A 15,496-nucleotide genomic window follows, 5' to 3' on the forward strand; every position below is an offset into this window, starting at 1 on the left:
GACCCTTCAATATTCTCTGTGTTCCCTGGGAGTGTTCTATGTGTTCCATTTTCCCAAGGAAATAGTAGCTAACAAAGGCAACTCATTTTTATGTTGCTACTTACAACAGAGCTGTCCTGGCTAAGTGGTTTGGTGTACTGGATTCAGGATCCTTTGTCTAAGAGGACAAGGGTTCAAATCCTAGTTTACCCAATTATTTAGTGTGGGGGTCAGTGGTGTTACTCACTAAGCTCAGTCAGAGTTGACCCAACTCTAAAGGGGTACCTGGAGAAATATAAGGATGGTAACAGGAAGGGTGTGCAAAAGCACAGGATGGTTGGCCCCCAACCCCTCATTGCACTTCCTGGCTGAAGGGCCAAGAAACAGAGATCATCACTTCCAGTAGGGCTGTAAAGTCTAGTGCCAGGTTAGGTTAGGTCCTCCCCCAACAGGAAACCATTTTATGGCGGTGTAGCTATGTTGTATTTTTATTTATTCTTTTGTTTATCATTAGGCAAGACTGTAGTGTTGTCTATAGTAAAGAGCCATAATGTACATATGGATCAGCCATTTGTAAAAAAACAAAACCATATGGATCAGCCATTTGTAAAAAAGAAAAAATAAGTTAGAAAATAATACAAAAGTTTACAAGAAAACAATCTGGGAATAATAACCAAATTTTTACTTTCAGCTATATTATGCAATTTATTATGAACCATGTTTTGGGGTTGCTTCCATTCTATTCAACTATTCCCTGAATTTGAATATAATCTGTAGTTTAATTTTTTCTTATTAAGAGCAGAGGGGCTGCAATTTTATGGTAACAAGATTATATTTAAGAAAAGTTTTGAATGGCAAATACAATTCTGCCACATTTTTTTTTTTAATTCTATTGTTTTTATCTCAAGGATTAGCCTACATACAGGGTTAATAATTGCTCATGCACTAGAGGCTGTGGAAGCAGGCCTAGGTATTTAAAAAAAATTCCAATGCCCTAATTTGAGCAGAATATCTACTCAGTAAAATTGTATTCACTTACTTAACAACTTTCCTAGACCATAAAAAGATCCTAGACTCCAGTTGAACCACTCAATCAAAAATGGACGCATGCCAAAAATTTGCAGCTAGGAGGGCACTGGAGTAGGAAAGGTGAAGGAAAGAGGAGGAGGGGAACACATTTAAAGATAAAAGGTTATATGCAAAATAAAATTATCAAGGAATAAAAAGTACTTGATTTTTACATATCAAATTAAGCAAAATTTAACAAATTTTTTAATGGTAAAGACTCCTGGCAAAAAGATTGATGCCTTTAGTCAGTACTTATATATTATACTGCCAACACTCAAGAAGTGAAGTTAGGTTAATCCTAAAGCAAAATAACGGAATTTGATGAAAATATAATATTTTAGAAACAAATTTGGGCTATATATTTGCATATTAGAGAGGGGAGGCTGACCTAAACTAATCTAAACCAATAGTTTACAAATATATATCCCAAATTGTATAATTCCAATGTATTCTGTCACCTGCCACTTGCTTTCCACTGAGCATAAGCTAATTGCTTCTTAATACAGACAGATAAAACCAGTTTGTACTTGAGTTTTACCCAGGGTAAACCTGAGTGTTGGCGGTATAATACATAAGTACCCTTTAATCTATCATGCATTCAATTATTATGTATTTAAGATTAATATATTATGCCCAAACCCTAGAGTAAAAGAAAATAAGACTCAAACTAAATTGCAGAAAATAAGAGATAAGGCATCATCTTAAAGGGTCCATTTAATTTCTGAGTAAATTGATGGTTATATTTTGAAAGAGCATAAAAAAGAGGTCTCGTGGTATGTTCATCTAACCAAGGTTTTATAATGAAAATATCTTTAAATCCATCACGAGTTCTCCCCTCCCCTCTCTGCATAGCTACCATGCTTGATCCCTTTTTCGTTTTAGAATAATTTTTATTCTAACTTTCTTATATTTTCAGACCTTTGACAATCAAACTGAATAGCAAAAGAAACAAAATTTAAACTCATGCTTTAGCTGTCTAAAATGAATCTCTTTTCATTAATGCTCATAATAACAGTTAACGTCAACATGTTCAAATGAAATTCTATACCAGGAGTCACAAGAGAATTGATGAAATGGTAATATCATAAAAACTTTATGCTTTTACTAGTATATAAAGAAATGTCAGTAATTCAATTATCTATGTCCTTTTTTTGATATGTAATAAATATTTGAGACACAAACTTTAGAAAGTGGTAAAAAAAAATTGTCAAGTTAAGTGAAAGTTATAGTTACTAGGGGTGGGTTGTCACTAATGATGTCGCTAAGGGTGGCAACCCTAAACAAAAGGGGATTTTTGAGGAACTGATTTTATTCAAGAAGACAGAGTTTTGGGGAAATGCTCAAAAATTTTGGGATAGTGGAAGCACTGGTACTTTTAGACAAAATCTGCCAACAAATTTTATTAGACCATGAAAACTCCCAAGCAACATTACTATTATGCTACCCCACTTTTTGCATGGTAGAGCACAACTTGTGTTTTAACAGCTTTTCTTTGAGCAGAAATTATTTTTATATGTAAAAATGGTATTTTCAGACTAAATCTGCCAACAACTTGAAAACTGTCTTGTAGCATTGCTACTATTAAGCAGTTAGATTTCATTGTCCATTTTTATTCATCTTTACTTCAGAAAGTTTTATCCATGCCTTTTCCCTTAGCAGTTAAGATTCATACATCGTCTCATGTTTTTTCGTAATGTGTTATAGATAACAAATACGTCTTTTCCAGTTTCCAGCCACATATCACTGTTCGAAATTTCGCTTATGAACAATGTGATTCTTGCTCTCCCTTGTTCCATGGCTTTTCCCTTAAGCTATTGTGATTCTCACTTTCACTAGTTTTTTAATCACATTTATCTGTGCTTTGTTTTCATTAATCAACCTCTTAAACATTTTGAATGACCTTAAATTAAAATTAGTGCTTTTGTAAATTACATTTTTTTTTTGTTATTGGACCCTTAAGTTTTTCCTTGGCTTGTCTTGTCTTTTGTCATTATGAAAAAGATAATGCCAAACCTTTGTTTTTTAACAGAGGCTGATGCACTATCATGTTCTTGGCAAACGTCCTCATAAACTCTAATGTCATTATTTATAGCTATCTGATTGCTTGAAGCATTTATAAGATTTTGAATGTCAACTTTTGTCTCAGCTTGTCTTTTGCCATTGTGAAATACACTTTGCTGAAACTTAATTTTTATTTTAACAAAGGCATGGTAAGCATTGATGACCTTATCCATGTCAAAATCCCAAACCCAATTACCATTTTTCAATTTTTACACGTGTTAACTGAGCTGTTGCTTATCTTCTAGCGCCTTTTTTCTTTCTTTCTCATTTTGTATTTTCATTACTTCAGAAAATTTGCAAATGCATTGTACTTCAGCTCCTCTTATTGGCAAAGTTTAACATGACAATCTGGGTTGTAGATTTGTTAATTGTTCAGGTGGTGGGACAAAAGTTTCTTTTTCTTCCAACGAATTACACATTTTCTTGATATTATATTTTGGAAAGTTTACAGGAATTATCCTACACCTGAGCGACATCATTGTTTAAGGAGTATCGAAATATATCTAAGTCAGCAACAAATAGGGTTAAAACAGATTATTATCATAGAAAATTTTCAGAGTGTGGGAAAGATAAAAAAAAAACATGGATGATTATAAATTCAGTTGTTAAGCCTGGTAATTTGCCTCCATCATTACCAACGAAACTAAAGCTAGACAGAAAGGATATTGATAAAGAAGAAGAAAAAAAGCGGGAATTTACATCGTGTTTTGCTTCAATTGGTTGTTTGAAAGCTAATTCTGTATCTGAATCAAGATCTAATAGTGATTTTACTAGATATTTGGATCCTTCTTGCCACAAATCTTTTGTGCTTGAACAAGTAACAGAAATAGAGGTTTCTCAGATAGTTTCTAATTTAAAGACATCATCTTCTTCAAGGCCTGATTTAGTACCCACTTGAGTAATAAAGTCTATTCTCCCAGCAATAGTGACTCTGCTAACAAAACTAATTAATAGGTCTTTTGAACGTGGAGTTTTCTCTCAGTCACTGAAGTCCACGTGTATAATCGTCATCCACGAAGATGGTAGCAAGAGTCATCCTTCAAATTACCAGCCTATTTCCCTTCTTTCTACATTTTCAAAGATTTTTGAAAAACCATACCATTCTCGTTTGGCAGATTTCTTTGCAGCGAAGAAATTTTTTCATGAGCATCAGTTTGGGTTTCGTCCAAAGCATTCTACTGAACAGGCTTGTATTGGCCTTCTCAATTTTGTTAATAATACTTTAGACTTGAAGAAAGCGTCAGCGACATTTTTTTTTGGATGTGAGAAAAGCTTTTGACTCTAAGTCCCATGATATTATTCTTGTAAAATTTTCGCATTTTGGTGTTCAGGGAGAAGCATTAAAATGGTTGCAATCTTATCTTCATGGCCGGTTTCTTTTGATCCAGGGTCTGATATTAAGCCTAAAGTTGACTTTGGAACTCCACAAAGGTCTATCCTTGGTCCTTTGCTTTACATTGTATATGCTAATGACTTATATTGGGCCATAAGAGATGCTCCAAGGTCGATTTGTTGCAATATATGTCACCCAGATGAGTTGCAGCATCCTAATTCAATATATATTGAACAAAATGTTGATTTATTTGCATTGGCTGATGATAGTACGCTTGTTTGTACCAAGCGAAATCAACACAATTTGGTAATAATGCTTCAAACACTGACGGGCATAACTTGTGAGTACTTTGAAGCAAATTGTCTTGCTCTAAATGTTTCCAAGTCTCAATTTTTGTTTTTTTTTTCTAGAATTGGCTTTCAATATCCTGGCTTGAATATTATTCTGAGTTCTAAAGATATTATTTCTACATCACAAAATAGGTTTGTTAGGTTTCTAGAAGTCCTTGTTGATGAGAATCTTTCATTTAAAAACCATATTATTCTTCTCTAACTAAAACTTTCAAGAAACTTATGTATGATACATAAGCTATTATATCATATATATATATATATATATATATATATATATATATATATATATATATATATATATATATATATATATATATATATATATATATATATATATATATATATATATATATAAATATATATATATATATATATATATATATATATATATATATATATATATATATATATATATATATATATATATATATATATATTTATATATATATATATATATATATATATATATATATATATATATATATATATATATAAATATATATATATATATATATATATATATATATATATATATATATATATATATATATCTTGGATGTATTTTAAAGCTTCTTTATAATTCTCTCATACAGCCGTACATAAATTACTGTTCTATTGTTTGGATGAGTACTTTCCCATCCCTATTAAAACCACTTTCTCTTCTTCGTGAAAAGGCCCGTCAATCAGTTTCAGATACGAATAATACGTCAACAAATTCCCTCCTTAACTTCTGTCCACAGTATTTCCTATCTTATGCTATTTTCATTCATAAATATCTTCATGGTCAAGTTCCCTCTTGTTTTTCAAAATTTTTACAACCCCGAGTATGTGTAAATCTTCATGGAACTCCTAACTCTGAAGTTTTATTGGTCATTAGAACTCCAACCACGAGGTAGATTTTAGCCCTATATACGCATTTAATAGGATTTGGAACTCCCTACTGAAGAATATCAGAGATTTCCACTCCATCAGGATATTCGAAAGATAAATGAAAAGTCATTTGGGTTAATTTTTCTTCTTATTCTTCATTTTTTTATATATAAATAATAATAGTAATATATATTTACCAGTTCAATTGAGTGTGAATAATTAAAAAAAAAGGTTTCATATTATTATTTGCATTTTACTGTTTTTTTTTTGGGACATGATGCAAAAAGAAAATTCTTATGATGTAATTGGTATCCTAATCAGTAGCATCAGTTCATGACAATATAGAAGAAGTTAATTTTGTTGTTTCTTCAATTTTTTTTAAATAATAAGAGATTTTTCAAAAACTAGGATGGGGCAAATGACCCCTGCTCCTATTATTATCAACATATCTAGAATGATTCTAGCATTAATCTGTATAGTATGGTACAATTATGTTTTTTTATTGAAAATATATAATAAACAATTGTTTCTTGTTTCAGATTCATTTGTGAGGAATATTGTGTGACCTACCAAGTGTTTTTGAAGGAATCTGTTATTATTTGGATCTCATTTTTATAGTTTTGTAGCATAAACTCAGGGACTCAAATCAGAAACTTTCTGGAAAGTCTATTCCAGTTCAAAAGTACAAATTTTGTTTTTTTAAGTGTTACTACTGTAAAAAATCTGTGATCTTCTTATTATTTTTTTTATAAATTCAACCCAGTTGATTGTCAAGCAGAAGTACCTTGAAATCGAATGTTGTGATAAATTAAGTAGGATATTATTTAGTATAACGCAAAATAGTGCAGGACCTTCAATTTCAAATTGTGTTTTGCATTTACTAAATCAAGTGAAAGATGACAGATACTGGGGTTGAGGAGCCTCAAATTGTGCCTTCAGTTCATTTTGAAGAGGAAAAATGTGTTGCTACTTCTTCTCCAAAAGTCATCAAATATCAGTATACAATCGTAAGTTTTTTTTATATATGTAGTTCCATTATTGTTAATATGATTTTTTTTTGTCTAGCTTTATTAGTTTAGCTTATTTTTAGTCCAACAGGACAAAGAACCAAACAGGCATTGGGTTTCAAATAGTTCATAGTATCAAACTCTAAGTAAAGTTCAACTTGGCCCAATAGTAATCAAATCCCTAAAAAAAAAGAATTTGGATGAGAATAGATACATAAAAATTTAATTTTTGTGCTGATTCCAAATATATAAGTTCATTATGTTTAGTGTTACCCATCAAAAGCTACAAGTCTGAGAAAACTTGCTGAATTTTCAAAAAAAGAGGGGAAACACCCCAAAAAAGTCAAGCAATCTTAATGAAAATTACATCATCAATCTCTGGATATCATCAATATCATGCTCCAATCTATAAAAATGTCGAATTTTGGTGTTCTCTGTAGAATTTTGAATTGTAAATTTTTTTTCAAGGGGTGATAGTATCAAACAAATTGTGCAAAAACATCGAGAAAGGGCTCATCCAAACATAAATAAAGAAGGGCTCATTCAAACATAAATAAAGAAATTCTAGTGCCCTCTCTAAGCGACCAAAAGTATTGGAGGGCCACTACCCCCCTCTTTCTCGTCCTTTTTTCCTCAAAGACATCTGATCAAGGGGTTTGAGGTTGCCATTTTGTTTGGTGCTGATGAAAAATCCAATAACTACGCCTTTTGGGGTGACATGATTCCCTGTTGTCATTTTGGAGAGGGCTATAACTTGTGAAATTTGCCCATTGTTTACAGGTAATGTTTGCTATTGGCAAATATACGGGTATTTTTTGAAGGGGGATTTTTCCAAAGGGCAAATTTTCTATTAGAGGGGAATTTTTGAGGAGAAATTTTTTCACAATTGAGAAAAAAAAATTAATTGAAATTTTTTCCTCTTTAAAAAAAAAATTGAATTTTTTTCACAATTTACGTGTGAAAAGCTATTTCATATGGTCAGCTATTAAATTTAAGATTTTTTATAACTGAAAAGTAAGAAGCAACATTAAAACTGAAAACGAAAATAAATTATTCCATATATGATGGGGCTGCCCCTTCCTCAACTCTTGTCTTCATTCTAAATACTATTTTTTTTTTTACAATTTTCAAAAAATAAATGCAATTTTTTTAAGATCTATTGCAGAAATAGTGCATCATCAGCTAGTTTTTTTTTTGGAGCCAAGCCAACATTATTTCTGCACACTTAAGAAAGAGTGTTGAGTTTTCATTTGAAAGCGCTCACGAAATGCAGGAGTGATCACACTGATCACAAAGTGCAACAGTCTCATACTAAAGCTTCACACCAAAACATGATCCTTTTATACTTCAGAAAAATATTGAGTTTTCATGTGAAACTGCTCCAAAGTGCAGCAGTGATCACACTGAACACAAAGGGCAGCAGTCTCTTGCTAAAGCTTCATACCAAAACATGATCCTTTTATACTTCAGAAAAATATTGAGTTTTCATGTGAAACTGCTCACAAAGTGCAGCAGTGATCACACGAACACAAAGGGCAGCAGTCTCTTGCTAAAGCTTCATACCAAAACATGATCCCTTTATACTTCAGAAAAATAGTAAGTTTTCATGTGAAACTGCTCACAAAATGCAGCAGTGATCGCACTGAACACAAAGGGCAGCAGTCTCTTGCTAAAGCTTCATACCAAAACATGATCCTTTTATACTTCAGAAAAATATTGAGTTTTCGTGTGAAACTGCTCACAAAGTGCAGCTGTGATCACACTGAACACAAAGTGCAGCAGTCTCATATTAAAGCTTCATACCAAAACATGATCCTTTTATACTTCAGAAAAATATTGAGTTTTCATGTGAAACTGCTCACAAAGTGCAGCAGTGATCACACTGAACACAAAGGCCAGCAGTCTCTTGCTAAAGCTTCATAACAAAACATGATTTTTTTTATACTTCAGGAAAATAATGAGTCTTCTTGTTGAAAGTGCTCAAAAAGTGGAGCAGTGATCACACTTGATCACAAACTGCAGCAGTAATCACATTTTTGTGCAGGAAGAAAAATAAACTTTCTTGATGATTGTCAAATCTTTTTCTAAGCTCTGAAGTAAACATTTCTTGAAATGTTGTCAAAACTGTAGATCAGTATCACTGGAAAGGTGACTATTTCCAGAAATAGTGTATCATCAAGCAGTTTTTTTTTCTTTTTTTCTGAAAAAATTTAGAAATATTCTGAAATAGGGATAGGCTTTTCAGTTGATGAATGTATTTTCTAAGGGATTTTTTTAAGTTTTCCTCTTATCCAATTGATAAATTAATTGCAGTAAACGCGATATATAAAACTCATATACAAATATTTTTGTCTAAGAAAAGTAATGACAATCCTTTTTCTTTTTCTTTTAGTAGCCATAGTCGAAATACTCCTTCGCGCCAAGCTAATATGATCTCCAAAAACTTCATATAAATGTAAGTCCTTGTCTAAGTGCTATGGCGTCATAGCACTTGAGCTCAAATTGACACAATTTAGCTCAAATTGAGCTTTCCTAGCACACTTCGCACAATGGAAAAAGAGAGATGCTTTTTGAAAAGAAAGTTACTATAATTAAAGAAATTATTCTGAAATAGGGATAGGCTTTTCAGTTGATGAATGTATTTTTTAAGGGATTTTTTTAAGTTTTCCTCTTATCCAATTGATAAATTAATTGCAGTAAACGCGATTTATAAAATTCATATACAAATATTTTTGTCCAAGAAAAGTAATGACAATCCTTTTTATTTTTATTTTTCTTTTAGTATCCATAGTCGAAATACTCCTTCGCGCCAAGCTAATATAATCTCTAAAAACTTAATGTAAATGTAAGTCCTTGTCTTGATAAATTAATTGCAGTAAATGCGATTTATAAAATTCATATACAAATATTTTTGTCCAAAAAAAGTAATGACAATCCTATTATAATTCTTTCTGTAATTATTTTGAGACAATTGAAAGTTGAATTGTTTTTTCTTTTGTGTAATTGATAAATCAGTTGAGGCAAACAAGCTGAATGTAGGTTGTCTAAGAAAAATCGACTATAGTGGAATTATAGTTATCATTTTGCAACTAGTAATCTATTATTGTTGAATTGTGTTTATTACCATCAACATGGGCGTAAGATCATTCATGATTACTTAGTATTTTTCTCTAACTTTTTCTGCAAGGGTTGGACCTGCCCCCTCCCCTGAAAAAAATCGTTTAAGCCCCCTCTTAAGATGACCCAGCCTTTGTGTATCTTCATAGAATTCTATAACCAAGTTGCTGAATGGTGTCAGAATTAAAGTCGGAGTTGGTTATAACTTATAAAGTCTAGTTAAATGAAGTTTTAAACAGGACTGTGAAGTCGGGAGTTTTAGTAAATTTTTGCTGATTGGAGTTGGAGTTTAGTTGGTATATTGAATGCGCCTGGAGATTGAGTCAGCTTGTAATTTATGAAATCTAGTTAAATAAAGCTTTAAAACAAGGCCCTGGGGTCGGGAGTTTTTGTAAATTTTGCTAATGGAGTCGGAGTTGGAGTCGCAACATTGAAAATGTCTGGAGCCGGTTATAACTTATAAAATCTCGTTCAAATGAAACTTTACAAATGGGGTTGTGGAGTCGGGAGTTTTTGTAAATTTTGCTGAATGGACTTGGAGTTGGAGTTGCTATATTGGAAATGTCTTGAACCGGTTATAACTTATAAATTCTAGCTCAGTGAAGCTTTAAAAGAAGGCTGTGGAGTCGGGAGTTTTTGCAAATTTTTACTGAATGGAGTCAGAGTTGGAGTCGCAACATTCAAAATGTCTGAAGCCGGTTATAATTTATAAAATCTAGTTTAGTGAAGCCTTAAAAGAAGGCTTTGGAGTCGGGAGTCTTTGCAAGTTTTTACTGAATGGAGTCGGAGTTGGAGTCGCAACAGTCAAAATGTCTGAAGCCAGTTATAACTTATAAAATCTAGTTCAGTGAAGTTTTACAACAGGGCTGTGACTGTTTAGTCGGTGTTGTAGATTGTCCCTGAATGGAGTCAGAGTTGGTATATTGAAAATGTATGGAGTTGGTGTTCGAGGCGGTTATAGCTTATAACCGAGTCAATAGCTCTGCTTTTTTAAGTGCTAAGGAACCGAATTTTTTAAAGTGCTGAAAACCGAATTTTTTAAAGGTTTTTCCTTTGGTTGTTTCAGCATTGTGTGGTCTCTAGGGGAATAATACGTTTGCCAGCGTTGCCACGTTGACTGTGAAAATAGATACGTTAAACTATTTAGTTGAAAGTTGAAAATGCTTTTCGCCCGTGAAAATTCAAACATTAACCTTGCGACCAAAACTATAACTACATATGGAGACTTTTGCATTTAAAATTGAATTCCTCGGTTTTTCTGATTGTCTAAGACAAATATGGTGACATAATTCCACATAGTCAGTTCAGACTTCATACTCTATGTTTTTGGTACTAAAAAGGCTGTTCATAAATAACCCAAGCTTTTCCTTTAGGGGGAAATGTTTCCCTAGTTGACACCACAGATTCAAATTTCATGCTCAGGTACACGCAATCTGACATAATTATACTCTATGTTTTTGGTACTAAAAAGGCTGTTCATAAATAACCCAATCTTTTCCTTTAGGGGGAAAGGTTTCCCTAGATTACACCACAGCTTTCAAATTTCATGCTCAGGTACACGCAATCTGACATATTTATACTCCATGTTTTTGGTACTAAAAAGGCTGTTCATAAATAACCCAATCTTTTCCTTTCGGGGGAAAGGTTTCCCTAGATTACACCACAGCTTTCAAATTTCATGCTCAGGTACTCGCAATCTGACATATTCATACTCTTATGTTTTTGGTACTAAAAAGGCTGTTCATAAATAACCCAATCTTTTCCTTTAGGGGGAAAGGTTTCCCTAGATTACACCACAGCTTTCAAATTTCATGCTCAGGTACACGCAATCTGACATATTCATACTCTATGTTTTTGGTACTAAAAAGGCTGTTCATAAATAACCCAATCTTTTCCTTTAGGGGGAAAGGTTTCCCTAGGTTATACCACAGCTTTCAAATTTCATGCTCAGGTACTCGCAATCTGACATAATCATACTCTATGTTTTTGGTACTAAAAAGGCTGTTCATAAATAACCCAATCTTTTCCTTCAGGGGGAAAGGTTTCCCTAGATTACACCACAGCTTTCAAATTTCATGCTCAGTTCCACGCAATCTGACATATTCATACTCTATGTTTTTGGTACTAAAAAGGCTGTTCATAAATAACCCAATCTTTTCCTTTAGGGGGAAAGGTTTCCCTAGGTTACACCACAGCTTTCAAATTTCATGCTCAGGTACACGCAATCTGACATATTTCATGCAGCAAATCTCCTTTAAGAAATTGGTAAATAAAATACCGGGTCGGAGCGACCCGGCTCAATAGTAACCGAAACTCTAAAAAACGGAATCTTGATACCAATAGTTACATCAAAAGAATCACATTTTAATGCTGATTTTAAATATATAAGTTTCGTCAAGTTTAGTCTTACCCATCAAAAGTTACGAGCCTGAGAAAATTTGCCTTATTTTAGAAAATTGGGGGAAACCCCCCCCCCTAAAAGTCATATAATCTTAACGAAAGTTACACCATCAGATTCAGCGTATCAGAGAACCCTACTGCTAAAGTTTCAAGCTCATATCTCCAAAAATGTGGAATTTTGTATTTTTTTACAACTACAGAAGAGAGAATAATGAGGACTTTTTTTTCCAAGCCAGTGAACCAACAAAACCTATTTGAATATTTCGGCCATATATCTAAGGGTTGTCTTTAGCAAAGAAAATAACAAACAATAAAACACTTACAATAAAAGTTCTCGGTTAAAAATCTATATTTTTTTTAAATAGCCATGGTTTTAAATAACCATGTCTTTGGGGACGACTTAATCCATCACAGTTCCTGAGGGAGGGGCTACAAATTACAATTTGACCTTTGTTTACATATAGTAATGGTTATTGTGAAGTGTATAGACGTTTTCAGGGGGACTTTTTCGCAATGGGGTGGGAGTGGGTTGGGGGAGGGGTGACGTGGGAGGATCTTTCCATGGAGGAATTCATCATGGGGGAAGAGAATTTCCATGAAGGGGGCGCAGGATTTTCTAGCATTAAAAAAAAACGAGGAACTAAATAAAAAAAAATCTCCTGGAAGTAATGAGTAGCAATAAAACTTAAAACGAACTTAAAATATTACGTTTATAAAGGGGATCTTCTTCTCCACAGTACCATGCTCTTTACGCTCAAGTCTTTTTAGTAATTTCAGTTATTTATTTTAGGGCCTTTGTGATTCAGGGGTCATTCTTAAAGATTTGGGATAAAATTCAAGCTTTAGTGTAAAAAGCGAGGTATTGACGAGATGCCACCTTTGTTTCGACAGAATACCGACTATCGCAACATGCTTACTTTGGTACCATGATTGCTACCTATCGTTGTCATATATCCCTGGTGACTGAACTGTCGCAACATAGTTGTTGTGACATAATCCCAACTGTCGCAGCAGGCTTGCTTTGGTGTCAGGCTTGTTGCGACATAATCCCTACTATTGCAACAGGCTTGCTACCTATAGTTGTAAAGTATACCTGGTGATTGAACTGTTGCAACCTTTGTTGCGACATAATCTTAACTGTCGCGAAATGCTTACTTTGGTGACTGGCTTGCTACCTACCGTTGTAAAAAAATGCCTGGTATGGCGATTGAACCTTCGCAAAATTCTTGTTGCGACATAATCCCAACTATTGCAACAGTCTTGCTACCAAGTGCTGCAACCTTTGTTGCAGTAACAGCAAAAAATTTGTTCATAGACTTACAGTGTATGAAAACTCAGCAGTACAAACTCAACAAGGGTGCCGATATTTTAAAAATACCCTATTTGTGCTTTTATTGAAAAAAACAGTGCCTCTCCCTATCAATTTTTGTGAATTGGTGCCCCTGAATCTCATCAAGTATGTATTCAAGTTAAGACAAAATTGAGTGGTACTTCATTTGGAAAGGGGGTCGTATAAATTTTGGAGGCGGCTCATTTGATTGGAAATCAGAAGTTCTAGTGCCCTTTTTAAGAGACAAAAGGGGTTGAAGGGCAACTAGCCCCCAACCCCACCCCTTTCCCAAATGTGTCCGATAAAAATTTAGAGATAGCTATTTTGCTGAAAATAGCTCAATGATCAGATAACAAAAACTACGTGGTCGACACAACTCCTCAGAGCCTGGGAGCAATTGTTGTAAGTTATGTCCAGGGGGCACATAAGACTTTATGGAAGTTATGGTCGAATAAACTTTTGAGGGGCTCATTCGATTGGAAATTGGAAGTTCTAGTGCCCTTTTTAAAAGGTCAAAAGCGATCGGAGGTCAACTAGCCCCTCCCCCAAACCTTTTTTTCCTAAATGCATCCAATAAAAACTTAAGATAGCCATTTAGCTAAAAATAGTTCAAATATCAGATAATCTAGAGCCATTTCATATGGAAGGGATGGTCTTTAGAAACTTTGGAAGGGCATCACTCGGTTGGAAATTGAGTGAAATTCCCTTCCCAAAGGAGGGGAAATCAGAAGTTCTAGGGCCCTTTTTAAGAGTCAAAAGGGGTCAGAGGGCAACTAGCCCCCAACCCCAGCTTTTCCCTAAAATTTATCCGATAAAAATTTAGAGATAGCTTTTTTGTTGAAAATAGCTCAATGATCAGATAACAAAACTACGTGGTCGTCACTGCTCCTCAGAGCCCGGGAGTTGTAGTAAGTTATATCCAGGGGGCATATAAGGCTTTTTATGGAAGGGATGGTCGAATAAACTTTAGAGGGGGATCATTCCGTTGGAAATTGCAAGTTCTAGTGTCCTTTTTAAAAGTCAAAAGTGATCGGAGGTCAACTAGCCCCTCCTTCACACCTTTTTTTCCTAAATGCATCTGATAAAAACTTAAGATAGCCATTTAGCTAAAAATAGTTCAGGGATCAGATATCTAGAGCCATTTTATATGGAAGGGATGGTTGTAGGAACTTTGGAAGGGCATCACTCGATTGGAAATTGAGTGAAATTCCCCTCCCAAAGGACGGGAAATCAGAAGTTCTAGGGCCCTTTTTAAGAGTCAAAAGGTGTCGGAGGGCAACTAGCCCCCAACCCCAGCTTTTCCCTAAAATGTATACGATAGAAATTTAGAGATAGCTGTTTTGTTAAAAATAGTTCAAAGATCAGATAATCTAGAGCCATCTCCTATGGAAAGGATGGTCGTAGAAACTTCGGAAGGGCATCATTCTATTGGAAATTGGTGGTGTAGCGCCCTTTTTAACTCTTAAAAGTGACTAGAGGACAAATAGGCCCCCTCTCTTGTTCTTCTTTTCCCTTCTCATCCCGTACCCTCCAAAGAAATTTGATCTGAATTTTAAGATGACCGTGCTTTCCAAAATAGTCAGAAGTTCCAATACCTTACCTTCGGCTTGGCTTGGCCCCCATGGGCCCTGGAGCACCGAGGCCTGTGAATGTGAAAATGTGAAAATGGAGTTTTCAACGAGTGGACGAGCAAAAACCCTAAAGCCTATCAACGTGAATGTCATGTAAAAAAAGGAAGGTTAATAATTCATTCACTATAGACGTAACTTGGGTGGTTAAAAAATACTTTCCTTGTGTTTGCTATTTCGTATACAGCCAATCCCTCTTCGTAGTATATCATAATAAGCACTTTAAAAAGCGGAACTGGCAGCACACAATCGAGACACTACTACTACTAGCAGCTCACCGCAGCACCAGGCCTCCTGAGGCCAACACAGCTACGCATACTCCTGCATCCCAATCTATTCAAAGACCCCCT

The 15,496-nt window shown here is 34.2% G+C and overlaps 1 protein-coding gene across 3 annotated transcripts in view; it reads left to right on the top strand.

Moving 5' to 3' along the window:
• Positions 1–15,496, top strand: part of LOC136040247 (eukaryotic translation initiation factor 4E transporter-like) — a 102,490-nt gene that overhangs the window by 1,731 nt on the left and 85,263 nt on the right. For all 3 annotated transcript variants that reach the window (XR_010620651.1, XM_065724459.1, XM_065724458.1), the window contains exon 2: positions 6,204–6,671. Coding sequence is in view for 2 of the 3 variants with exons in the window: in XM_065724459.1 (XP_065580531.1) it covers positions 6,561–6,671 (111 nt within the window). In the remaining variant the exon portion in view is untranslated. The remainder of the gene's footprint in view (positions 1–6,203; positions 6,672–15,496) is intronic.

This window comes from Artemia franciscana, chromosome 20 (genome assembly GCF_032884065.1).
Source record: "Artemia franciscana chromosome 20, ASM3288406v1, whole genome shotgun sequence".
In the NCBI taxonomy this organism is placed as follows: Eukaryota; Metazoa; Arthropoda; class Branchiopoda; order Anostraca; family Artemiidae; genus Artemia; species Artemia franciscana.